At 32.4% G+C, this 26457-nt stretch overlaps 8 protein-coding genes across 8 annotated transcripts; 4 read left to right on the forward strand and 4 right to left on the reverse strand. All coding sequences in view use genetic code 12, as the record gives it.

Moving 5' to 3' along the window:
* Positions 1-677: 677 nt before the first annotated feature.
* CAALFM_CR01170WA (putative ubiquitin-protein ligase) lies at positions 678-5813 on the forward strand (the record flags this gene model as incomplete). The annotated part of the gene is made up of 1 exon (XM_712835.1): positions 678-5813. One exon carries the CDS (start codon positions 678-680, stop codon positions 5811-5813), a length of 5136 nt encoding a protein of 1711 aa, XP_717928.1.
* Positions 5814-6181: 368 nt separating this feature from the next.
* CAALFM_CR01180WA (uncharacterized protein) lies at positions 6182-7024 on the forward strand (the record flags this gene model as incomplete). Its single annotated transcript, XM_712833.2, has 1 exon — positions 6182-7024. The coding sequence occupies one exon, from the start codon at positions 6182-6184 to the stop codon at positions 7022-7024; it is 843 nt and encodes a 280-aa protein (XP_717926.2).
* Positions 7025-7077: 53 nt separating this feature from the next.
* SFT1 (Sft1p) lies at positions 7078-7374 on the reverse strand (the record flags this gene model as incomplete). The annotated part of the gene is made up of 1 exon (XM_019475508.1): positions 7078-7374. The coding sequence occupies one exon, from the start codon at positions 7372-7374 to the stop codon at positions 7078-7080; it is 297 nt and encodes a 98-aa protein (XP_019331053.1).
* Positions 7375-8374: 1000 nt separating this feature from the next.
* On the forward strand, positions 8375-9553 carry OYE22 (Oye22p; the record flags this gene model as incomplete). The annotated part of the gene is made up of 1 exon (XM_712832.1): positions 8375-9553. One exon carries the CDS (start codon positions 8375-8377, stop codon positions 9551-9553), a length of 1179 nt encoding a protein of 392 aa, XP_717925.1.
* Positions 9554-9737: 184 nt separating this feature from the next.
* On the reverse strand, positions 9738-11234 carry HSE1 (ESCRT-0 subunit protein; the record flags this gene model as incomplete). The annotated part of the gene is made up of 1 exon (XM_712831.1): positions 9738-11234. One exon carries the CDS (start codon positions 11232-11234, stop codon positions 9738-9740), a length of 1497 nt encoding a protein of 498 aa, XP_717924.1.
* Positions 11235-13486: 2252 nt separating this feature from the next.
* CAALFM_CR01220WA (uncharacterized protein) lies at positions 13487-15052 on the forward strand (the record flags this gene model as incomplete). Its single annotated transcript, XM_712830.1, has 1 exon — positions 13487-15052. The coding sequence occupies one exon, from the start codon at positions 13487-13489 to the stop codon at positions 15050-15052; it is 1566 nt and encodes a 521-aa protein (XP_717923.1).
* Positions 15053-19100: 4048 nt separating this feature from the next.
* On the reverse strand, positions 19101-21728 carry CDC27 (anaphase promoting complex subunit; the record flags this gene model as incomplete). The annotated part of the gene is made up of 1 exon (XM_712829.1): positions 19101-21728. One exon carries the CDS (start codon positions 21726-21728, stop codon positions 19101-19103), a length of 2628 nt encoding a protein of 875 aa, XP_717922.1.
* An 814-nt stretch (positions 21729-22542) lies between these two features.
* Positions 22543-26061, reverse strand: BOI2 (Boi2p; the record flags this gene model as incomplete). The annotated part of the gene is made up of 1 exon (XM_712828.2): positions 22543-26061. One exon carries the CDS (start codon positions 26059-26061, stop codon positions 22543-22545), a length of 3519 nt encoding a protein of 1172 aa, XP_717921.2.
* Positions 26062-26457: the final 396 nt, after the last annotated feature.

Genomic DNA, 26457 nt, shown 5'->3' on the forward strand with positions numbered 1-26457 from the left:
CCCTGAACTCGATACCAATTAGTTATTCTAACATTAGATCGTTTACTCGGTATTCCAATGTGACATCTTTGATAATGGGATCTTTGGTGGATAATTCAAGTATTCAAAGGGATTATTGGGAATCGGTAATAATGGTGGTGATGGGAGATGTGGCCGGGGTGGATCGGATGCAGGGCAACAAACGGTGGCAGACAAAGGAGAAGTGCGAATTTATTGTTGTTCTTATTTTTTGCCACACAATTTTGCTTCAAAACAAAAGCTGTGTTATAAAGAAGAAAGAAATAACTACAATGAGTTTTCGTTTAAAAACAGACCAATAATTTAAAGTCTGATTATAATATGGTAATACTTTTTTGCTAAATAGTATCATTATATGTGTATTTTCTCTCGATTCCAATCAATGTGTATATACAATTATATATTAATAGGATTAACCCTTGTTAAAAGAGTTTTACCTACTTGTTAATGAACTTTGCCATTTTGGATTCAATTCTCTCTCTGGTTTTTTTTTTCGCCATTCTTGATTCCAACTACCTTTTTTTTTCCCTCTCAATTCTAAAACTGTCTCTCTGTCTCTCTATTTTTTTTCTTTCCTTCTTAGTAAAACCAGACTTACTATTCTATTCACTTCTTATTCAATATATTCTTGATATCATTTTCATTGTAACTCTTTAAATATGACTGATAAGGAAAAGAAAGTCAACAACAGTAATCCACAAGAAGATGTACTGCGATTTTCTGACGATGATAGTATGAGTATTCAAGACGCTGACATTAGCGATAGTGAACACGATTTATTGATAAGATTATCACAACAAGCACAAAATCGTCGAGCATCGCAAAATCAGTACCACAATGATATTAATGTTATAGGTGATGACTCCCATAATGATACAACTGCCAGTTTAGACCTTGAAGTTGTCTCAAACGAACACGACATTGAAGATCATTTGGATGATGAAATTATCGAAGAAGACGACGATGACGACGATAACAGTGACAACGATGATAATTCACACGATCATAGTGACGATTTTGAAGATCCTGATTCTATGAGTATGATGGAAACTGCTGATTTCTTACGTCAATTAATGCAAGCAAGAAGAAATAGAACCACTGAAATCCGTAATCTGAATAGTGACAGTGCCGGCCAGAGCCTAAACGAGGATGATGATGAAATGGATAATGACGAACATGACAATATCAACGATGATGACGATAATGATGGAGATGGAAATGAAGATGACGAAGAAGTTGAGGAGGAGGAAGATGAAGATGAAGATGATCCCCGTGCTGAGTTTTTGAGGGCAATTGGTGCGCTTACAGGCGGCAATAGAAACAGCAGTAATGGTGATACCAGCTCCAGTGGTAACGGGTTTGTCGATGTAATGCAAAGATTGATGGGAGGAGGTGTTATTTTCGATGGAGGATCTGCTCGTGATAGTGGCGAGATAGATGCGTTGGTCAACAATTTAAGTCAAAGAGAGGATACCTACATTGTCCTTGAATCTATGAATGAGTTGTCAGAGAGATTATTGATGATGAATGGATTAACCGCAGAAAGATTGATCCCTGCCAATAAGTTAGCTAGAAGCTTGATTGAAATAATGGAAGATCCAAAGTTGGAAGAGGAATTGGAACTACATTTAGTGGCATGTCGATGTTTATATAATTTCTTGGAAGTGAATCAAGATTTCATACACGATGCTTTGAATAATAATGCTATTCCTGCCTTGTGTAATAAACTTTTGGAGATCAAATATATCGATTTGACTGAGCAGGCATTGCAGACACTTGAAATGATATCACGAGACCCAATTTCTCATAATAGTATTATATCAAATAACGGGTTAACTGCATGTCTACAGTATTTGGATTTTTTAACAATTCATGCTCAACGAAAATGCTTAACTATAGTTGCCAATTCATGCAGTAATATCTCCATTGGAAATTTCCCCAAAGTCAAAGAAGCATTTAATGGTATTGCTGAAGTCGTAAGAAATCATAACGATAAGGTAGTTGTTGAAAATGCATGGTTAACCATTTCAAGAATAGTTATGTGTTTCAAAAACAAACCTGATCTATTAAATGAATTGTTTGCAGATAAGGAGTTACTTTTCAAAGAGTTGACAAAAGTTATTCTTGTGAGTTGTAATAAATCCCTGAATACCAGTTCGGAATCAAATCAAGTAACACTCAATCATGGATCCAACTTGAGTTTGATTAAGTCGTTGATAATTTTAGTTAGTGTGAGTGTCGATGTTTCTCGGATATTGATTAGTGAATGTGAAATTGGATCTATAATTGTTAAATCATTAAACAAATATGCCAAACAAAATCAGGAAATTGACCCCTTGAAAACTCATTCTGATAGTATATCTATTGAGGCATTAATGTCTGCACCTAAAGATTTGATTTCTCAGTTTTTGAGTTTGATTGGATATTTATTACCCATTACATATTCAACATCTGATGCTTTATATTTAAGACCTAATTACGAACAAGATCAGGAGAGACAAAATATAAACCAAACTAGGATTGAATTATGCACCCAACTTATACCGAATGAGTATTGGAAGTTTGTCAATGATATATGGTCATTATTAATTCTAAGTTTCCAAGCAACCATGGATTTTGAGATTAGACGTAAAGGGTTTGTCAACTTGTATCGTATAATTTGTTCAAATGAGAGCGATTTTTCACTCATTAAAGATGTGGATTTTATTGCAGGGTTACTTGCTAACGTTGTCACTCAATATCAATCAATTGTAATCAAAGAATTTGCAAGTGTGGAGAGTAATGATGACGATATGGTGAGCACCGATGTTGAAGAAAATGAGGAACTTGGTCAAGCTAGTACATCCCAAGAAGACGAAGACGACTATGATGACGAAGATGAAGACGATGAGGTTGTAGATGAAGATGAAGATGAAGAGTTTTCTATCCTAGATAGTCGAGGTACATCTAGTATTCAAAGCAGTACATCATCATTACCAGAAGATGTCAATAAATTGAACTCATTGATGTTATTGCTAAGTTCATTGAAGATCATCAAAGTTTTACTTGAAAAAGCACCATTCACAATTATTGGCTTATTTGAAAAAGAAGGTTTGATCAATGACGTATTAAGACTTTTGAAGACATTGAGTGACAAAGCTGATCTCAACGAAAAAGATCCAAGAGCATCCATCAATCTGATGATGAGTGCATACTCAAATAAATTTATTGATAGTGAATTCACCAAGGAATATGAGTATAAATTAACCAGCAGAGTAATTTATTCTAATATCGTTAGTATTGCTACCGATATTAACTCGTTATATCAACAAAGTAAAAATGAAGGATTACAGAATATATCTGAAAACATGAAGGTGTTACAAGAAGTCAAGACAACTTTATCTAATCATAAAAATATCAAGTCTTTTAGTTACAATCAATGGCTTGAATTGTGGAATAATTTGAAGCTTGCATTTTGTGGGTCATCTTCACCGGTTTCTAGTTTTGAATTGATTTCTTCTGGTGCTATAGAATCATTGACCAAATTGTTTAGTACTGATTTCGGTTTAGAATCAAGTGATTGTTATAAAGCATTCACAGAAGCTTTTTGGAAAGATGATTCAGCTACATTTTTGGTTCAGAAACTTCAAGAGGCGTTAACAAGATCAGAATCATTTGATATTGTTTCAGCTACCAGCAGCACAAATAACCAATCATCGTTTGCTCGAGATCAAAACCAAGCTGCAATCATGGCAAACCAAATTAAATTAAAATTGATTGCTGAAGATGAGAATAGTGATCAAAGTAAATTACCTGGAAATATGCAAAATATGATTTTGTCAGTTCACGCCATTGCTACATTTAAATCTGTTTTTGCATTTTTGAAGCAAAGATTTAAATTTTTTGAAGAATTAGGAGGTTCATTAAATCGAAGTTTCAATAATGAAGATTCAGAACGCAAACAGGATTTAAATATTGAATTTTTGATCAATGGAGAAGTGATTCCTAATGAAACAACAATCTATGGTGTCATATACCGTTCTTTACAAGAAACTCCAGATGAAGTTGTTAACTCAAGTAAAATATGGTCTAAAGTTCATAATATCACTTACCGTAAAGTGAGTTCCGAAGTTAGCAAGGAAGCTCCATTTACTAATTTCAACCTTCATTATAATACTGATCGTGAATTAAGTTTATATGACGATACAACTATTAATATTTTGAAATTATTAAAAATACTATTCCGAATGAACAATAATTTTAGTAATGGTGGTGGTCACAATGTGGCTACTAAGGAGTTTACAAATTGGAAATTGACTGTGAAGTTGAATCGACAATTGGAGGAACCATTAGTTGTTGCTAGTGGTACGTTACCGGGTTGGAGTATTCATTTAACTAAACAATTTCCATTTATTTTCCCATTTGAAACGAGAATATTCTTTTTGCAATCAACTTCATTTGGCTATTCTCGTTTAATTCATCAATGGCAATTGCGTACAAACCAAGGTGGCGATGACAATGTTGGTAGTACTAGTACCAATCAAGGTAACAATCAAAGAATGCAATTGGGTAGACCTACAAGACACAAAGTTAGAATTTCCAGAAAAATGATGTTACAGAGTGCAGTGAAAGTATTGGGCATGTATGGATCTACCCCAGGGATTTTGGAAATTGAGTATTTTGATGAAGAAGGTTCTGGATTGGGTCCAACTTTAGAGTTTTATTCAACTGTGTCTAAAGAGTTTTCCAAGAAAAAACTAAGGTTATGGAGAGATGAGGAGCCAAGACAAGCCAGTGATGTTGATGTTGATGTTGATGAATCTTATGTTGTCAACAAATATGGATTATTTCCTAAACCAATGGATAAAACCCAATTATCTAGTGAAAATGGTCGTAAAGTATTGTATTTTTTCTCCTCATTGGGTAAATTTATTGCTCGAGCTTTATTAGATTCCAGAATTATAGATTTCAATTTCAACCCTGTCTTTTTGCTGCTAATCCAATTATTAAATAAAACCAATGGAATAAATTCAACTTCCAGGACCAATACATCAAAGTTATCGAAGAAAATGGCTACTATTAGTAACTTACGTTTGGTTGATCCTACTTTAGCTGATTCCTTACAACATTTGAACAAGTATATTGAGTTATTTGAATCTAATTCAGACATTCACAATGTTACTGTTGATGGTGCAAGAGTTGAAGATTTGGCATTATTTTTTGAATTACCTGGTAATCCCGATTATGAATTGATTCCTAATGGTAGTGATACCCTCGTTACCGCCGATAACTTGGAACTTTATATCAATAAAGTGATTGAGGCAACTTTATTTAGTGGTATTCTTACTCAGACTAAAGCATTTATGGATGGATTTTCTAAAGTTTTCCCAATAAATTCGTTAATAATATTTTCGTCACGTGAGTTGGTGGAATTATTTGGTAATGCGGAAGAGGATTGGTCAATGGATACTTTAACTTCAAGTATTGTTGCTAATCATGGATATACTAAAGAATCAGAAGCCATAAAATCATTAATTGATATTTTGATGAATTTCAGTATTGAAGAGAAACGAGAGTTTTTACAATTTTTAACTGGGGCACCAAAATTACCTATTGGTGGATTTAAAGCTCTTAGACCTGAGTTGACAGTAGTTAGAAAACATGCTGAAGACGGCCTCAAAGATGATGATTACTTGCCTAGTGTTATGACTTGTGCTAATTATTTGAAATTACCAAACTATTCAAGTAAAGAAATGATGAAAGAGAAATTAATACAAGCCATGAAAGAGGGTGCTGGTGCCTTTTTGTTATCATAAATAAGGTGTCTGTCTGGTCAATTTTTTCTGTTAATACTATTTTATGTGAATTATATTTATATATAGATCAGGTAAAAATAATGTAAATCTGACTTTTATAATAGTTGTCCCATGTATACTTTCCACTGTAAGACGTGTGTTGTCCAGTGGTCGATGATTTTGTTAAAGTTATGACAATCTTAACTTTTTGGTTGTTTCTGTTTTTTTTTTTTGTGGTGGGTTTTTCTGTTTGTTTGATCGTTCGCTCGCTGTTTTGTCTGTTCGTTCGTTCTCTCCTTTCCAATTTCTCTAACTTCTCTGTCATCATATTATTGATATTTTTGATATATTACCACATAATATCTCTAAAATCATAACTCACTATTCAAATGTCAATCAACCTTAACGAACTTGTTGATTCATTAATTCAATCAGCACCTCCAGCTGAATTGAAACAAGTGTCACAATCGTTATCCTCATTAACTAAGGGAACATCAACATCGTCAACCAATTCATTAATTCAAGATAGTATTGAACAATATGCCCAAGAGAATATAATTAGTATTGATAATATTATTATTTCCAAATACAATAAGGATGAGAATTCGTCTAAATATATTGATTATGTTAATAACAAATTGTTCAATGTTGATTGGCAAAATCAAAAGATTATTGATGTTGAATCATATCACGACAACAACAATAAAAGGGGCAGTAATTATGATGAATTGATTCAGAAATTGTCTCAATATGGTGATGATTATTATCCATCAAACTTTGCATTTACAGTTATTCCTGAAAGTGAAGATCAATTGAGAGTGATTATTATAGGACAACGAGCCAATCATGATAATTTTTATACTGGACAATGGAAATCAAATTATTTAATTACTGAACAAGGAATCAAAGGTAATATTGATTTAGATATTCATTATTTTGAAGATGGTAATGTCAGATTGAAATTCAATGAATCTATCAACAGTAGTAATAATAATAATAATAGTTCAACTTTGCAAAGTGGTAATTTGATTAATAATGCATCTAGAATTGTCAATTTTATTAATGAACAAGAGAATGCTACTATGGTTAAAATTATTGAACAATTTAATAATTTGAATCAAAAATCATTTAAAAATTTACGAAGATTATTGCCAGTTACCAGATCAAAAATTAATTGGGGGTCTGCTATTGGTAATTATAGATTAGGTAGTGATGTAATCAATAAAAAGTAAAACAAAAAATAATAATACATGTTTATAAATATATATATATCATTCTGTTTGTCTTATATTAATTTATACAACATCCAAATTATAAAGAATCCAAGCAATATCATTCCTACTATCCGAGTAAGACTAGCATTTCTATTCATAACTGTTCTTAATTCTCCAGAAGTTTGTTTAACCAGCACCATTAAAGAATTGAAATTATCATTCAATGAATCTAGTAGGGAGTTTTCTTGTTGAACATTATTGTGAATATCATGATCTACGGTGGTTCTGAATTGGTGTAAAGTTGAAGCTAATTGTTCAAATTTCTGATTGTTCTGATGTTCTCTTTGAGAATATAATGTATCTGACATAACTGAAAAATGATGTATTATTAAATGAAACTGATGGATATATGGTTTATAGAAGTAACAACTAACAGAAATAAGTCAGCCCTTTTTTTTAATTCTGTTATTTTTTTTTCGTTGTGTAATGATTGTAAGATTGTGCGTTTTTGATTCTTGTTTTGGATCTTTATAACTGACGTGTCTATTGGATCAAAACTTGACTACCTTGCCTCTACCTTACATCCAAATCAATGCTTACAATCAGACTACTAACTTACATTATGAGTGGTCTCTTAAAATGTGGCTAAACCTAATCAAAGTTTGCTAAATACTTCCTGTCGTGTTAAGGTGTAGATATAGATACCAGTTTTAACCCAATCCAACCTTTAATTGCGTCTCAATTCATAATCAACTGTTGACAGAAGTCATAATTACTCTTGATCTTACGTGACTTAAACAAATTCTCTTCGTCGCCACTCCCGGCATTTCTAAGATGCATATTAGAGTCACCTTATTATGATTAATAACTCAAATCCAAGTCTATTAAACTTACTAATTTGGGTGTTTGGTAAATTATTTTTGTACCTATCAATTCCTATAGCATTTAGGGCTTATTTCCTAATTTGGGTTTATCACCGGTGCGTTGTGTGTGTGTACCACACTCAAATGCTTACTAAATAAAATTGGTCTTTGTTTTTTGATTGCGAATTTTTGGTGTAAATGGAAAATTGACAAATGCGGAGTTAATTCCTAAAAAAAACGCAATGATTAATAAAATGTATGTTGTATTACAAGGTTTTGAAATTTTTGTTTATTAATAACTTTAATCACAATTTCAGGCCTGTGTCAATTAGTAATCAAATACTGGGGAACATGTTGCAAAAGCAATTTAATCAAGTATTTCAAACAATATAAAAGAGTCCAAAATCCCCTAACCTTTCGACAAAATTATTTTTATTCAGTTTTCTACATCAAACACTTGAAACATAACAAATCATATATATTAAACTTTCATCTTTAAACTACAATGACAATTTCCAATTCCAATTTATTTAAACCAATCAACATTGGTAAAAAAACTATCAGTCATAGAATTGCCCATTTACCAACCACTAGAAACCGTGCTACTAAAGACCATGTCCCTACTGATTTAATGCAAAAATATTATACTGATCGTGCTAAAACAGGTGGATTATTAGTTACTGAAGCTACTTTAATCTCTTTGAATCAAGGAATTTATCCAAATGTTCCAGGTATTTGGAATAATCAACAACGAGATGCTTGGAAGAAAATCACTGATTCGGTCCATTCTGTTGGTGGATTCATTTCTGTTCAATTATGGGCTTTAGGTAGAGTTGGTAATGCTAAATTATTGAAAAATCATGGATTACCATTAACTGGTGTTAGTCCAATTTATGAACATGAACAAGCTGAAAAAGATGCTGTTAAAGCTGAAAATCCAATTCAAGAATTGACTCAAGATGAAATTAAAGATATTATTTATAATCAATTTGCTAATGCTGCTAAATTAGCCGATGAAGCCGGGTTTGATTTTATTGAATTACACGGAGCTAACGGTTATTTGTTTGAACAATTCATTCATCCTGGAACCAATAAGAGAACTGATAAATACGGGGGATCAATTGAAAATAGAGCCAGATTTTTATTTGAAGTCGTTGATCATTTATCAACTATTGTTGATCCTTCTAAATTGGCAATTAGATTATCACCTTTAAATAATTTCCAAGTTCCTGGCATAAACCCAACTGCAAAGGAAGATTATTCATACATTATTGCTGGATTACAAAAAAGAGCCGATGAAGGTAAAGGTTTCGGATATATTAATGTTGTTGAAGGTCGTTTTTCACCTGATGGAAGCACTGAAGCTTGCGATGTCAATTTTGTTGGTGATATCTGGAAAGGTGCTTTGTTAAAAGGAGGTAATTATACTTATGATAAGAAAAACAGTTGGGAAACAATCGAACGTGATGCTAATGCTGATAACAGAACTTTAGTTGGTTTTGGTAGATACTTTATTGCTAATCCAGATTTGCCAACCAGAATTGAAAAAGATTTACCATTGAATGATTATGATAGGTCCACTTTTTATGCCAATGATGATTATGGTTATAATACTTATCCATTCTACGGTCAAGAAATCAAGGCTGACCCAGAACACAAAGTATTCGGTGTTGCTTTAGCTTGAGAAAAGAAACTGAAGAAGTTTATATACTTATATTTTTAGAGATATGTAACTAATCCTGTTTGAATAGAAAAAAAAAGAAATTACCATTTTATATGTTTTTAAAGTTGACTACCTGCAATTTGGCAAAATGACTACAGCTTTATACTTCTTTCAATAGAAGAATATTAGTGAGACGTGTATTATATCAGTAGGGTTGTCCAGGTGCAGCTCTATTATATACATCATTCCCAAATCCTGCACTTGTATCTTGTTGTTGCAATTGACTTGGTGGGTACTGGTTAAAAGTTGTGGCTGGTGGTGGGATATTGTTGCTATTGTATCCCAGATATTGTGGAACTTCTTGGTGTGAGCCTGTCCTTGTATGCGATTGGTGATACTGTGGTTGTGTCTGTTGAGACTGGGTGAATTGAGGTGGCACTGTTTGTGATTGTTGTGCATAATTGCTAGTCTGTTGAGGCTGTGCGTATGGTTGATGTTGTTGTTGTTGTGATAGTTGAGGTTGCAGTTGGCCCGGAAATTGTTCAGTGGGGTATGGAGACATCTGATACATTGCTCCTCCTGTGTTGTGTTTGGCTCTGCTTGAAATCAGCTTATCTAGTAACTCATTATACAATTTGATTTCAGAATTCAACAGTTGATTTAACACTTTCAATTCTTCCTGACGAGCTCCATATTTATCAATTGAATTACCTAATTGAATACGCAAAGGAATGATCTCATTATATAAGTGTGTTACTTCGTCTTCGTTTATAGTTTCTATTTGTTGTGACGACAAGATTGCTAACAATCTTTCAATTTTCCTTTGTTCCTCGGTGATTAACTTATTCTCAATTTCAATTTCTTTGGCAATATCTTGTGGTGATTTATTAACAATAGGTGTGACATAATTTAATGGGAATATCCCAATTTTGCCACTAGGTAATGATCCTCTCCACCAGTCACGATAAACTGATTCAATCACAGTTATAACATCACCTTTACGGAATGATAATTCATCAGGTTCATACGAAACTAAATCATATAAAGCTCTCACTTTTGAAACTGTAGCAACTGTTTCCACTGGAGGCGATTCTGGTTCAGGTTGTATTTCCGGTAAAGGTTTATTCACATCAGGTTCTTTCTTCCCAGTTTTCTGTTGCTCAAATTCTTGCAATGACAATTTCAAAGCTCTCTGTAATTCATCTTCTTCACGGTCTTTGTCTTGTTGTGTTCTTTCCTTCTTTGCTGGTTTTGAAGGACCTTGTGTTTGTTTACTAAAATATCTAGGATGTTCCAGTCTTGCCTTGTTATATGCATCAGTCATTGGTTTCAATGATGGATCTCCCTTAAATGCATTATATAATTGTGTTAACACTTCACATATTTTGTATTTCACTGTGGCGTGCAATTTCTTATCCGATAACCTTTTGACCAAAGCATCTTGTAAAAATGATTTGGTGGCTATTTCTTGTTTGACTCTGGACCCACAATTTTCAGCTATAGATATTAATAATGATAAGGATCTTAATACGACATTAGCATCTTTTGAAGTTAATTTAGTCTTCAATATAGTAATGGTTCGTTTAGTTTCGGTTTCGGGATCTGCTGAAATTCTATCACATACATCAAGAATATATTGCCAGTTATCTGATGTTAATGTAGGATCGGTTGCTTTGTTAATCAATACGTCTAAAGAAGTCATGGTTGTTGGTAAGAATTGATGATCGGGGTTACTAATTGATTAATAGTGGGAGGAGGCAAAGTAGTTGTATTATAATAGCCGAGCACCATGATCCAAAAAAAAATTAAATGAACAAAATAAGAAGGAGGCAAAGGTGCGATAAATGTATATGCAGGATTTTGATAGTCTGTTGAGGTGTAAGGCAAGAGACTCGTAAGGATACAATCATCTATCTACCAATATTGTACAGTGTAAATCTTAAAAGAGTTCAAGGTGTTCTCAAAGGCAAAGTGTTCAATAAGTTTAGGATGATTGTAATAGCTAGAAGACCTGGAAATTTCAGTTTGAATTTACTACATAACCCATACTGTATATGACCAGAACTGTAATCTCACAATAAAGTATTACTGTTATGGTTCTAATTGGAATAAGCAGAGGTATAATACAAAACTCTGAGTATTTAGAGTCTTCAAGTACTTTGCTTAAAAAAAATGTTGTTGAAGTGAACTCAGTTTTACGTTTTTTAGGGGGATCACAAAATTTAGGGCAATTATTTTTCCCAAAAAATAGAGAAAAATACGAAACGATTATATTCAAATAATTAAATGAAGAAAGACAAAGGATAGAACAAAGAGATCCTGGTACTGAAAGAAAAAGCTAAATAACTTTGATGCTGAGGTAAATACGGTAAACATTTATCAAATATAATACAATTGGAGAAACCTGGTAGTTTAAATCGCTTCCCCCAAAATTATGATTATCGAGAATAAACGAACCCCGCAATGGAACGTTACACAACCATTGACTAACTCAGTATGGAATAGCAACAAAGATGGAAAAAATTTTGTGATTGCTTAAGACATAATCTTTACTCCAGCAAAAAACTAAAACTAAAAAATAGACCAGAAATTATTTGGGGGAACCAATACCTACTACAATTTACCACGGCTAACATATATTCCGGCTAAAAACAAACAAAGGATCTTAGGTGCTCCCTGTATCGCAGCGTTAAAGAGCACTACAAGATTTGTGTAAGAATCCGTTGTTGAGCTGCGTGCAGTGTTCGATGAAAACGTCATCGAAGGGGTCTCCCCCCAAGAACTACTTGCTAATAGTTATAAATCATATTTCACTGCCAACTTGTACTATAGGTCGAAAACCGAATAATCGCAGGTTTTTTTTTAAAAAAATTTCAAAAACCATCTTGACTTTGCCGTCTCCGGTCCAAATGCAAATTTTTTCAAGTCTCTTCTTCTATAGGCCCCCATCAGTTCAAAAATAGTTGTATAAGACGATTATAGTATTTTTTTTTTTGGTGACGGCTTGTTGTTTGACACAAACATGATTTGTTGAGAGTTTCTCCAAATATTAACTAAACGAAATCCCCCACTCGGAGAAACTATTTTTTTTTTCTTGGTTTAAACAAACGTTTCACTACACTGGAATTACTAAAAAGTTAGTTAAAAAAAAAAGGCATATGATCTTCCCCACCTTGTTTGACATTTCAAGTCCTGTATTATCGGAAACCAATTCTAATCCGGATTGATCAAACTCAGAATAAATAGAAAAATGAGAATGTCCTGCTTTTTTCGAAGTTGGCTCAAATCATCACTTGCTTACTCGCAGTTGTTTGCAAGACAAGCCAAGCACTTGGTATAATTAACAATTCTCACAAAGTCAACCTTAGATTAACTCCCCATCCATGATATTTTGGGAAACATTTTCCTTTGAAATGGTCAGCTCATAACGATAACTTGTTGTTATTTTTTTCCTAACCCTTTTATTGTCCTCCCCCACATACATCCCCAACACGTAAAAAAAAAAAGTCTAAAAGGCTTATTGTTTTTCCGATACACAAAACCTACGCACTATGCAGAACAATAGCAAATCCCCCACGAAGCAAGGTTGTTGCAAATTTTACAAATTGTTTTATGGTTTGTCATCTTAACCAATTAACTAACTAACCCCCATCCTCCTCCTTCTTCATCATCATCATAGAATATTGAGAAATTTATTTCATAACAACAATGAAAATCAAAAAAAAGTATAAAAATGCAAAACATTCCAGCAAATATAATTTGTATTGGTTTTTTTTATTTAAACATTTTTTATTTATAATCGTTTTCGAAATTTAATTAGATTCTACTATCAATACAGTTGTTTACTCGGTTTTTAAGAATTTATTTGGCATTTTCTATTTTGTTTACTTTTACAAATTTTATCGTTTAACATATTTATTCATCAGATAATTCCCATCACTACCTTCATTGAAAATGTCTACTACAAAACCAACAACGTCACATGTTGAGTCTGATACCAAACCAGATGCTGATCATCTTGAAATAAGAAAATCTAACTTATCTGAATCAGATCTTGGAGTCGAAGAAATAAGTGATTTAAAATATATCAACCTCCCACCGCTGTTGCAACACATGACACAAGAAGAGTTAAGAACATTAGATAAAAAAACCACCAGAAAGATCGATTTAAGATTGATGCCAATGTTGATCTTCATTTACATTTTGAACTATTTAGATAGAAACAATTTGGCTAGTGCCAGATTAGGAGGTTTAGAAAAAGATATTGGTTTGGTTGGTAACCAATACCAAATCTGTATTTCCATCTTGTTTGTTGGTTACATTCTTTTCCAAGTCCCATCCAATATGTTGTTGAACAAAATGGGTCGTCCATCAATTTACCTTTCAGTTGTCATGACTATATGGGGTGCTATTTCTACTGCCACGGGTGCCGTTCAAAGTTTTGGTGGATTGGTCGCAGTCCGTGTGTTGCTTGGTGTTGTCGAATCCGCATTTTTCCCTGGTGCCTTGATGATCTTGTCAAGTTGGTATGACAAAAAAACACTTGCCTCCAGAAACTCTATTTTATACGCTGGGCTGTTAATTAGTTCTGCATTCAGTGGTTTGATTGCTGCTGGTATATTGAAAATGGATGGCTTGGGTGGTGTTCAAGGTTGGAGATACCTTTTCATTATTGAAGGTGGTATTACTGTGCTCACAGTCCCATTTGCTTACTTTATTTTACCAGATAACCCATCAAATACCAAATTCTTAAGCCAAGAAGAAAAAGACATTATTATGTGGAAAATGAAGAGAGATCTTGGAAATGTCAATGACTCTGATAAAGAAGCCCAAGAATCTGAAATACAAGGATTTATGCATGCATGCAAAGATATCAAGGTCTGGCTTTTGTGTGCTATTCACCTGTTCTTAGTTGCTGCTTGTGGTGTTACCAATTTTTTCCCATCAGTGGTGCAAACATTGAATTTCGATAGAACTACCACTTTATGTTTGACTGCTCCTCCATATGTTATAGCTGTTGTTGCAACTTATCTTTGGGCTAAACACGCAGATCATTCTGGAGAAAGATTCTACCATGTTACTATTCCGTTAGTGTTATCGTTAGTTGCATTTATCATTTCTGCTGCTTCATTAAACACTGGTGCTCGTTACTTTAGTATGTGTTTGATGATTCCTTCCCTTTATTGTGCATTCGTTGTTATTCTTACCTGGATTTCCAACTGTTGTCCAAGACCACCAGCTAAACGTGCCGCTGCTATTGCCATTGTCAATTGTTTGAGTAACTCCACTTCAATTTGGAATGCTTATTTATACCCATCAAGTGATGCGCCACGTTATTTGGTTGCATTCTGCTGTAACTCAGCTTTCATTGTTCTTTCTATTCTTTTTGCTGTTGGTTTGAGAATTAGATTGACCGTTTTGAACAAGAGAATTGAAAGAGGTACCATGGACTGGCAAAAGGAATTGGGTAAAGGTAATGATGGATCAAAGATTTCTCCTGACTTTAGATTCTTATACTAGAAATTGCACAGGTTGCAATATAGGTTTTAACAAATGTATAGTAATGTTGACATGTAAAATAAATATAATTGCATTGACTATAGTAAAAGTAAGTTGTAATAGAAATAGTTGGGTTTGAAGAAGCTCAATAAGAAAAAGACAATTCTGTTTGGACGTGTAGTAGTTGCACTTTGCCGAAGTCTATACTGAGAATCCCTCCCTATCTTGAGCTGAATACAATATCAGCGTAATATGGTTTTAAAGATTACTTTTGTTGCAATGTAATACAAATAGCATAAATGAGATTATAGAGTTTGAATATGACAAACTCAGTTTAAGGTTATATAACATTGGAAAGCTTTTGCTTCTAAGAACTAAATATCCAGTATATATTTATAACACTTGTATTTAGCATTATTTGGGTATCATTGTAGACGTAAAATTTCCAAAACTAAAAAAAATCATTCCTCTTTTTGCAATTGCATTTCTTTATAATACAAAACTGGAGATAATCGCTTCAATTCCTTTTCACTTATCTCCTTATGAAGATAATTATTCAATCGAACAACGTAATATTTTTTACCCTCTTTAATAGTATATGACCGAACTTCAACAATTTTGGTAGGGGCCAAATTTTCATTTTGTAACGGCATAGTTGTAAGAATAATGAGAATACAATTACTATGTTTGATATGTGGGTTTTGGATTTTGAGATCTAATAACATTTGTCTGAATTTTGGTATCTTCTGTTTATATTTATATTATCAAATCAGTACACCAAATAGGTCATTACATCTTGATTTAAGGTTTATTGTCCCTAAGTTTACTTCTAGGGACTGGTCATATTATAAAGTTAAAAATAACAGAGTTTGATATGACTTGAGAATAATGACTGTAGAGGTTAATTTATGAAATACTACGACATAATAGTTTTGCATTGTCTTTGTGTTTACAAATTATAAAGTCAATATTTAAAAATGATTAGGCAAGATACTTGAAAGGGCTTATCCTGAAGATTCTTTCAAAAACCCTTGTCATTACGTCAAAAAAGGCTCCGTATTATAACTTCGGATTACAAAATCATATTAACAGGCCACAACAAACTAGTTATACATATATTTCTATTGAAAATAAATGAAATAATAAAGTCTATTCACATCACTAAATATAACTCTGTAAAAATAAAAATATATTCACTTCTTATTTGATGGGTTTTGTCTGGCTTTTAATTTAGCATACAGCTTTGGAGCAGCTAGTTTAAATTCTTCTTCAGACATTTCTCTAACCAATTGATTCTTCATACGAATAACAACGATGGTCTCTCCATTTTTACCTGATTTTGTCAGAATATTGGAAATTTTGTGGGGTGATAAATCTTTTTCCTCTGACAGCATGACAATACGGTGATTTGATTTGTTTGGTTTTGGTGATATAATGATGCAAAAAAATAATCAGTCCTATTCCCTCCAACGTACACAGCTATATATATATATATATATATTAGTAAATGATATTATTTCTATTCAAAATTGAGGAAATGCTAATAGCAATTAAAACCAATGACTTAACTTTGTTAACTTAATGTTATACTGCAACATGAAATTTTAGGAATACGTCATCAATATTTCCTAATTAATCAAAAATCAAAGTTGGAAATGACTCGAAAGTTAATGATATAAGATTTGACCTAGCTTAAATTGCATAGTTTTTCATAAAGTTAAATACTCAAAAACTCAATTTAATTTTCTATTATAACTTCAGGAATCAGCAAACTAAGTTTATATAAGAAAGGGTGTACTAATTATTGACGATGTCTTCTAAAGGATATCTGGTCAATGTTGTAATACTTTCTACACGTGGTAGCACTTCTACCTTAAAGTACAACAAATACATAACAAATTCTGATAGAACACAATTTATTTTCACTTCAAAATTCAAAACTAAATAAACACATTCTAAATAACCATAGAGGTTTCAATCAACCAAGAAAGATAAAGTTTCTAAGCACTAAAAAATAAATAACTCATTTGTTTCTATTTTTTGCATCCTTCTTTTCCTTTTCTTTAAGGGCTTTGTAATCAGCATACACAGTTGGATATTTTTCCTTCAATTCTGGTAAAGTCAATTCCACAACTTCTTCACCTCTAACCGGAGTAACCATATAAACAGTTGTACCTCTCTCTGTTTCGTGAGTCTTAACACTAGTAGGTAATCTTGGTTTGTTCAATGGCATTGTAGAAGATTTTCAAATAAAGCTTTGTAATTGTATAGTTTTGCTTTGATTATCAAATGTGATATGCAAGTGAAGATTTCTTAATTTTAGTTATTCCTTTTTTTGGATGAGAGGGTGATTTTATATCTATTTATATATTGTTACATAGTCGATCATCTATGAGAAGATCAGGTAAAGCAAGTACGTAGACTTTACTTTGCTTTGTTCTTTAGTTCAATTGCATATTGGAGCATTTTTATATAGAAAGGGAGTTACCATGGTTTCTGAACCACTCAACATGGAACTTTCCCCCTAATAAGGACTCAATCTTAATAGAAAATACTTAGATTACACTTAAACTCTAGTGTACTTGATAAAGCTAAATCTCTTAAATTCTGTGGTTTCACCAAATGTTGCAGAAAAGTGAAACCACAGAAAAACAAGACGACTACTGAATACCACATAAATTCTATTTAGTTTTTACACCAAAAATTAAAATTAAACTAACCCCAAATCCAGGGATGGTAATCACCATTGATGTTTCATTATCCAAAAAAATATTTTACCTTTTGGTGGATTTTAGTATTAGTTAATTTGGTAGCATCTTAGTGGATACAATCAGAAACCCTTAATTACACGAACCAGCAATACCGTACATCACAAGTTGGAAAGTATCGTATTGAATTTATAATCAGAGACTGTAAACTAATGAATAGACAACATAGATATAAAAGAAGGTTATATTCAGTATGACACCTGGTATATCTATATACATATTATGAAAATTTTGAAAAAGTGTAATTTATTATTTAAATGCATCTTGCATTATTAGGAAATCTTTTATCGGATTTAATTTTCGCATATAACTTTGGTGCTGCTCTTTGCAATTGTGTTTCAGTGACTTCTCTAATTAAATAATTATTAAACCGGACTATGAAAAATGTTAAACCATTTCTACTTGTTTGAGTTCGAACTTCAACAATTTTATTTGGTGGTAAATTTGGATATTCCAAGGGCATCATCTATCTAAGCAAACAACAGACAGTCTTTAAATTTTGAATTCAAGTGTTCTTTTCAGGAATGGTATATGCAAACAAGCAATTGGATTAAAATCTGTTCCTATTTCTTATACTAGTGCTTGCAATTTATATATATATATACTCTATCATTGTTCTATCACTTTGCTCTTACATATATAATGTTACAAGTAACATATTTTGAGCTAACTAAACTTCATGAATACTAAAATATAGTACCACTTTAATTTAGATAGCTGTATTAATTTCGAAACTCATCAAACATAAAAAATAGTACACAGAATTAAAATAAGATTTATAGGTATTTAGACCCCTAGAGTTTTAAATTGTTGTAACTCATATTATTCTACTTCTTCTTTCCTTGAATTGATGATTTTTCTAGAAACGAAAGTTGTAAATTTGCAAGCGGGATGTTCTTTTCCATTATTCGTGAACGTATAGTGATTTCTGTCCTTTCATATAATCACTGAAATCAACTCAGCAGTAAAACTCCCAACAAAACATTAACCAGATTTTGTTGAGAAAAAGTTTAAATCAATAACTACAACTCACTAACAAACTTTGATTTCCTTGCCACTATTTCTTAATTTTGGATTTCAAGGGGGATTAAGTATGCTGATATCTTTTATCGGGAGTTTAATTTTTAGACCATACGAATACATAGAGAGCTGACATTAGCTTTGAAATTCTATTTCAACAACCATTACTTATTAGTTATAAATATTACGTATGGTTTAAGTCATTTCCTTTTTTTTTCTACAAAATTATTTAAACATAACCCTATATATAGACTTGAACTTGAACTTGAACTTCATCATTATCAACTCTTTTTCAATGATTCCATAGCTTCACGAATTAAATAATTACCTTTAGGATCTAAATTTAAAGCCACGGTAAATTCTTTAATTGCCAAAAATTTATCATTTTGTAAATTATACAATTGTCCTAATAAGAAATGAACACTTGCTTCATTAGGTGCTAAATTTTTCAAAATTTCAAAATTTTTCAAAGCTAACAGATAATTTTTCAAACTAAAATATAATTGACCCAATTTAAAAATTGGTAATGGATTTAATGGTTGTAATTTATGAGCTAATTCATATTGTTTAATAGCTAAAGTTCGTTTATTCAATTTTTCCAATACCATACCACAACAACAAATTAGAATTATATTGATTGGATTAATGGAAATTGCTTTACGGAAATGATAATCGGCTTTTTCATAATCACCAAGATTAATATAAATCATTCCTAATCCATACAAGGCATTATAATGACGAGGATCTAGTAATAAACTAATACGGAAATTTTCTAATGCCATTTCATAATTATCATTACTGAAATATTCATGACCTTTTAATGTATAAGCATAAGTGAATTTTTTATCTAATTTGATTGCTCTATTGAAACATTTGATTGATTCATTTGGTTCATGAATCAATGAAAACAAATTACCTATCACACACCAAGTGATGGCAGCATTGGGTTGTAAATCATGTAATTCATTGGCTAAATAAGTCAATTCAACTTTTTTATTCAAATGCCATAATAATGTCAGATAATATTCCATATCTTGTAAACGAGTTCGATCCAATTTTCTCAATTTGGTGAAATACAATTCTGATTGAGGATAATTAACAATTTCATAATGTAATCTTCCCAATTTACTTAAAACCCAAGGAGTATTTTTTTCAAATTCATTCAATGACGTTTCTAACATTCTTATTGCCTTGTAACAATCATATTTACACATACTTCGATAACTCTTACCTAAATTTAAATATAATTGCAAAAGATGTTTTTCACTTTTTTCAATCTCTTTAGTAATTATAATTGATGATGAAGAAGATAGAGATGATGCGGAAGCAGTAGATGATGATGTTGCAGGTGATGATGTTGCTGCACTTATACCTGGAATTGCATTTGTAGTGGAATTAGATGCAGAAGTGCCCTGATGATATATTGGATCTAACGTAGCCGAGTTATTACGCTTTAAATTTCTTTTTTTAGGTGTTTCCATCTGCGATGATCCTGTTTGTTGTTGTTGTTGTTGTTGTTGTTGATGGTGGTTGTGGTTGTGGTGCTGGTTGTGCAGAGATTGTGGCTGTGATATCAATCTTGATGTTATTCTTAAATAAGTGCTTTGACTTTTTCTTTTATCATCGGGGTAACTAGGTTTGGTAAATTCGAAATCTAAATTGTTGTTATTATTGTTTGTCGTGGTAGTTGAAGCTGCTGCTGCTGCCGCCGCTGCTGCCACTGAAACTGCAGCATTGATAGAACTCGGATTATTGGTACTACCTCCACTATTGTTTGAGATTGCATTTGTTGTTGATCCATTGTTCAAATTAGATTTACGTAAAGCGGCATCGGAACTTATACTGGTATTATTATTTGTAGTTTTCACTCTTGGTGTTGAAAAATTAAAGTCATCAACGTGAATTGATGGAGTTAATTTTGAGTTGAATGATCTATCAGTAAATGGATTTGTTAAATCAGGTATTGTTGGTCCTTCATTATTTGAATTAGTATTAGTGTTAACATTAACATTTGTGAAGGCATTATTGATATTATTTTTACTATATGGTTGGTGTTGAAATTTGAAAATTGATTTGACTCTAATATTAACTCCCAATTTACACAATTTTTGAAATGCTTCAAAATCAAATTGATTTAATTTCAAACATAAAGTATAATTCATACAACTATTTTTCAAATCATTGATCTCACGATATAAATCACCCAATATATGATAAATCAGTGATATATCAGGATTAATGTTTCGATTATATTCATAATTGAATTTATTGAATCGATCATTATTACTTGTGTTTGCACCAGAAAATTTAGACGTGTTGTTGTTGTTAGTAGTACTAGTATTTATGTCGTGATATTTTTTAGTTTTAATCAAATGAAATATCCCTTCTTTAAATTTATTCAATTTTAAACAACATTTACCATAAAGAAATGAACAACTTAAATGATGATCAAATTTTTTCAAATTACTTAATTTATAATAACAAGTTTTATATTTATCTTGTCGGTATAATACAAGACAATATAAATAGATTGAATCTAAAAATTCATCATTTTCATCATCTCTTTGTGATTGTGGTTGTGAATGATTATGATGATGCAGTTGTTGTTCACGTTTTTGTTCCATTAAAGCCAATAATCTCTCACTGGCAAATTCAGCATTTTGATAATTTAAAGTATCTAATGAATGAATAATAATCGACCTTAAATATTGTTGAATATATTTAGGATTAGGATTAGAATTGGTTTCATCTTGGAAAAGAGTAGGACCTAATATTCTTGCTGTTGATGATGACGTGGTTGTTGTTGTTGTGGCTCCCGTCGCTCTTGTTCCTCCAGCTGCTGAGTTTGAGTTTGAGGTTGAGGTTGATCCTGATCTTGATCCTATTCTTCCTCCTGTAGTAGAATGCATTAGGTTATAAATGATAAATTATAGATTTTTCCCCTTAATTATTGGATTTATATTTTTTTTATACCTTAGTAGTTGCTTATCAGTTGAACAATTTGATTCAATGTATTGGATTTTGTATTTGCGTTTGAAATTGTTTTTATTTTTGTTTTTGTTTTTGTTTCTCTTTTAAGTTTCTTGTCTTTTATCTTTTAGAATTATTTTTTCTCTCGTTGTACCACCACTGACTGGCCCACTCGCCGCACAGATTATGATTGGGTGGGAGATATGGCGACAACAAAAAATAAAATCACGACAGAATATCCATACATCACCAAGAAATTATCCCCAAATATGTATATAACAGATTCAACAATGAGCCAACTGTATTAAATGTACTGGATTATATATTTTATAGAAAGATATACTCTACTATGAAAAGCTGGATCAATATCATGTGTGGCTTAAATACTCAACTCCGAACAACAAAACCTACCAATGTATTGAACCATAAAGTGCCCAGACTATATCTGTACCAAAATATATCAAATCTTTGTTAGGTCTTTTTTTATTATGATATGCAAGAACATGGAAATGATAATAATATTTTACTTTTCATACTAACAATAAGTAATCCTTTACAAAAGAAATTCTTGACCATAGGAAATCGAATCGATGTAATCAATGCTTCTTCACGTCTAACTTAACTAATACACAACAGAAATCTTTTTTATTTTTCAAAATTTATAAAGATTAATTATTAGATTTTATTTATAGATACATATATATATATATATATAATTGATTACTCTTTTATTTTTTTTATTTTTTATGGAAATTATTTTTTCGGTTTAATAACAAAAGTATGACTACCTGAAGCATCACTTGAAAATCCCAACATTTTATCTGATGTTCTACGTGATTGGGGTTTTTTCCCTGATGTTGAAGATGTACCTGTTGTTGTCGTTGGTGACGATGATGATTTCAAATCCCTTGAAGATCTAAATTCATTAATCGGACTATTAACAGAATTGTTGTTGTTGTTGTTGTTGTTATGATTATTATAATTCATTGAACTTGCTGTTGATCCAGAACCAGTAGAATATGGAGTGGATGATGATAATACTCCTCCTCCTCCTCCTCCAATTGCTGTTGCTGGTCCACCTAGGCCACTATTGTTGGAACCATATCCAAACCCAATACTGCCACCACCACTAGTGATACTTGCATATTGGGAATTTTGTCGAGATGGTGGTTTTAAACTTTTATAAGTAATATCACCAAAATATTCTGAATTTGAAGTTGAATTTCTTAAAGGTCCATTTTCATTAATTGGAGAAGACGATGATACAATTCCTCCTGGACCGGCACCACCTCCTGATTTGGGTGATAATAACCCAGAAGCTAATAAATAAGGTGAAGCAAACCCACCACTTTGACTTGATGATCGTGGTATTTGTGGTGTTGTTGGTACCGTACCACCTGATGTTCCTGGAGTACCTATTGTCCCCGTTGTTCCCATAGTTCCAGAACTTTTCCTATTAAAATTAGTATCAAGAGTCAATTTAGGTGCTGAAGTTGCTGCTACTGGAGAAGTACTACCAAAACCAATATCTCCACTCATATCAGGATAATCCAAAGATGCCAGAAATGAAGTATCATTGATATCTTCTAAGCTTCTAATGTAGCCATTAGCTTTTAGTTGTTCATCTCGTAATTTGGTTTCTTCTCTGGCTTTAGCTAACAATTCTTGAGCTTTATTCAAACTGACAGTTGGGGTAGAACAACTACTCACAACAGGAACAGAATCATCAATATCAATAGTGGCTTGCATTAATGCTTTGACCCAAGCTCTCATTTCTTCTTCTGTTTCAACAGCAAAATAATGAGTTTTCGGTTGCGTAAACGTTAACCCCTTTTTAAACCCTGGAGCCGGTGGAACCAATTTAAAACAATAATTACCAGCAAATGTTGTCGAGGCATACATCGCAGCATATCTATCAGCTTTATCAGTATCATCACTAGCACTATCAATAGGTATCACTTTATGAGCAGTAATATCAATCAAACCTTTTTCCTTTTTATCTTTCAAAGATTGGAAATATGATAATCTGGTACCGTGTAATGTGAAATATCTTGTTCTCCACGCTAAATTGTTATTTGAACGTTTAGACATATAACCACTATGACTGGCAGTTTTAATGGCTTCATCAGGAGTAATCTCACGTATACCTTCTTGAAATGCTGATGTTTTCAGTTTCTTCGACCCTGTTAAACTTCGGAAACTTTGAGTTGACGTGGCACGAATGCCTTTAAGTCTTGATGAATTATTAGGTTTTGATTGACTCAATCCTGTAGAATCACTAGCAACACGTCTATCGTCTCCATTACCACCAATTGCATCCATTGACTTGGTGCGAACTGATACGGAATTCAGTTTTTTTGGAGAAAACTTGGCATCATCAATATCAACTGGTGAATTGGATAAATCAAAAATTTGTGATTTTCCTTTCGATTTGGATCCTGATTCATGAAGAGACGATTGACCACTAGTGGTTTCTCTCTTGATCTGGGCTGGCGACACTAACTTACTGTTATTGTTGTTGTTATTGCTTGAAGAAGTGAAATCTCCATGACCATCATCACCACCCTTGTACAAATTGTTACTTTGGAACTTACTACTCAATAATTTTGGTGTTGGTTTTGCCGAATCATCATTACCAGACGAAAGGTATGAGAATACCGAAGAATGACGTCTGTGATGATGCTTGTGGTTGCTGTTACCGTTATTGTTATTGTTATTGTTGGTTACTGATGAATTTCTCTTGTGGTGTTGTTTTGAAGTTGATGATCCATTTCTATTATGATTGGAAAACAGATCATAAATTGATGAAGCTGGTCGTGAGTTGATTCCTGGTGATGAACTTCCCAAGGCATGACTTGAAGCGTTAGTACGTGTCATGTACATGCCATAGTGTGAAGGTGGTCTATCGTATTCGCTTCCAGCACCAAATTTATAACTTGTATCAATTGGGCTCTCACCAGATGGTGGTTGAGGAGCTCTTCTAGGCGACATAAATGTAGAATCAGAAGCCAAGTATTGTTGTGGGGCAACATCCACCGACAGTGATCTTTTCCTCTGATGATGTTGAGAACCACTTCGTTGTTGACTATTATTATTGTAGTCAGAAGTGTTGGTCAAAACGGCTGATGGCATTAGTTGTGTTTGTTGTTTGCCAGTATTATTTAACATATCATTATCATCGATATGAGGCACGGCATCGTGTAAAGTTGTGGAAGCAGTTGGTGGAGAATTTAATGCTGATGACGTAGTGTCATTTTTACCAGTTGATCCAGTCGACAGAGAATCTGTTCTCAATTGTTTATCTTTAACTCCTTCAGTATTCAATTCCTTTAATTTCCCAATTTCTTTATATAATTTGAATCTGGTACCAAATGAATCAATATCCAATTCTTTCAAAAGATTTAAATCCAATTCAAACAAGATTTCTCCAGTGATTTTGTGTTGAGCAAATTTCCCAGCCACATCCATATCAAACCCTAACACCAAGGCAAAATAAGAAGAAACTTGCTTTGGTGTCCAAGTATTTGCTTTCAAAGGGTCCAAATCGTCAGTTAAGGATTGTCGAGATTTATCTCCACTCAAATGTTTTGGTTGTTGGGATTGTGATTGATATTGATATTGACTAGAAAGACTATCATTTGATTTCTTCGACATTAACTGTGGTTGTTTGTAATTATTACTAGTAGCAGCATTATTATTATTATTATTATTATTATTAGTGTTGTTATTGTAGTGGTGGTTTCTGTGCTCATTAAAACTATTGCCAGAATTGGTCAAGTCGGCATTAGACCCTTGAAGTTCTTGTAATGCTCTATCAATTTGGCTGTTCAAATGAGACCCAGTATATTGAGAAGATTGAGAATCTTTATTTAAATTTAACTGAGACATTGGTTCAGCTAAATGGGAAGGTTCTGTTGAAGATGACAATGTTGGAGGGTAATTTGGAGGAGTGTTGGGATTGAGATTACTCGACACCACGGGAGTAGTGGTGTCCTTTGGTGTTGTTTCTTGGTCGGAACTTTTAGGTGCCATCATTCTTCTTGACCTCGATCTAAGAAGTGTTTTACTATCATTGTTGGTTATTAATTGAGTAAATGTTTTTGGATATAAGCCTGCTTCTCCAGTCAACAAGTTTTTGCCCATGTACCAACCATCATTATATTCTCTATCGTCAGCCAATACTTGAATTTTGTCGCCAATTTTAAGACTCAATTCATCGCCTAATCTGGCATTAAATTGTTTTATACATATATAAGTATCGCCACCATCCATATTTGTATTGTTAGTTTTTTTTAGTAGTAATAAAGAGGGTAATTTTGAGGATTTGATTAATTAGTTAAATGTGATAAATTTATTTTGTTTGTTATGAAGTCTAATGGAATAAAAGGAACAAAAAAATATTAACACCCCCAACAGATGAGAAAATAAACAACTGTGAATAATGGGGAGTAGGGAGTAAGGGAGTATTCGTGATGAAACTAAATGAATGTAATACTATACTTTAGATAATAGTAATAATAATAATAATAACAGTAATCCTTGAATAAATGATATATATTATAATGAAGATGGATTAAATAGTAGTTGAATATTAAAAGTGAGTAGTTATGAGAAATAAAATTTGTTTTGAAGAATATTAAAAGGAAGAAACTTTTTTTTTTTTTTGTT

The sequence above is a fragment of the Candida albicans genome, chromosome R (genome assembly GCF_000182965.3).
Source record: "Candida albicans SC5314 chromosome R, complete sequence".
In the NCBI taxonomy this organism is placed as follows: domain Eukaryota; kingdom Fungi; phylum Ascomycota; class Pichiomycetes; order Serinales; family Debaryomycetaceae; genus Candida; species Candida albicans.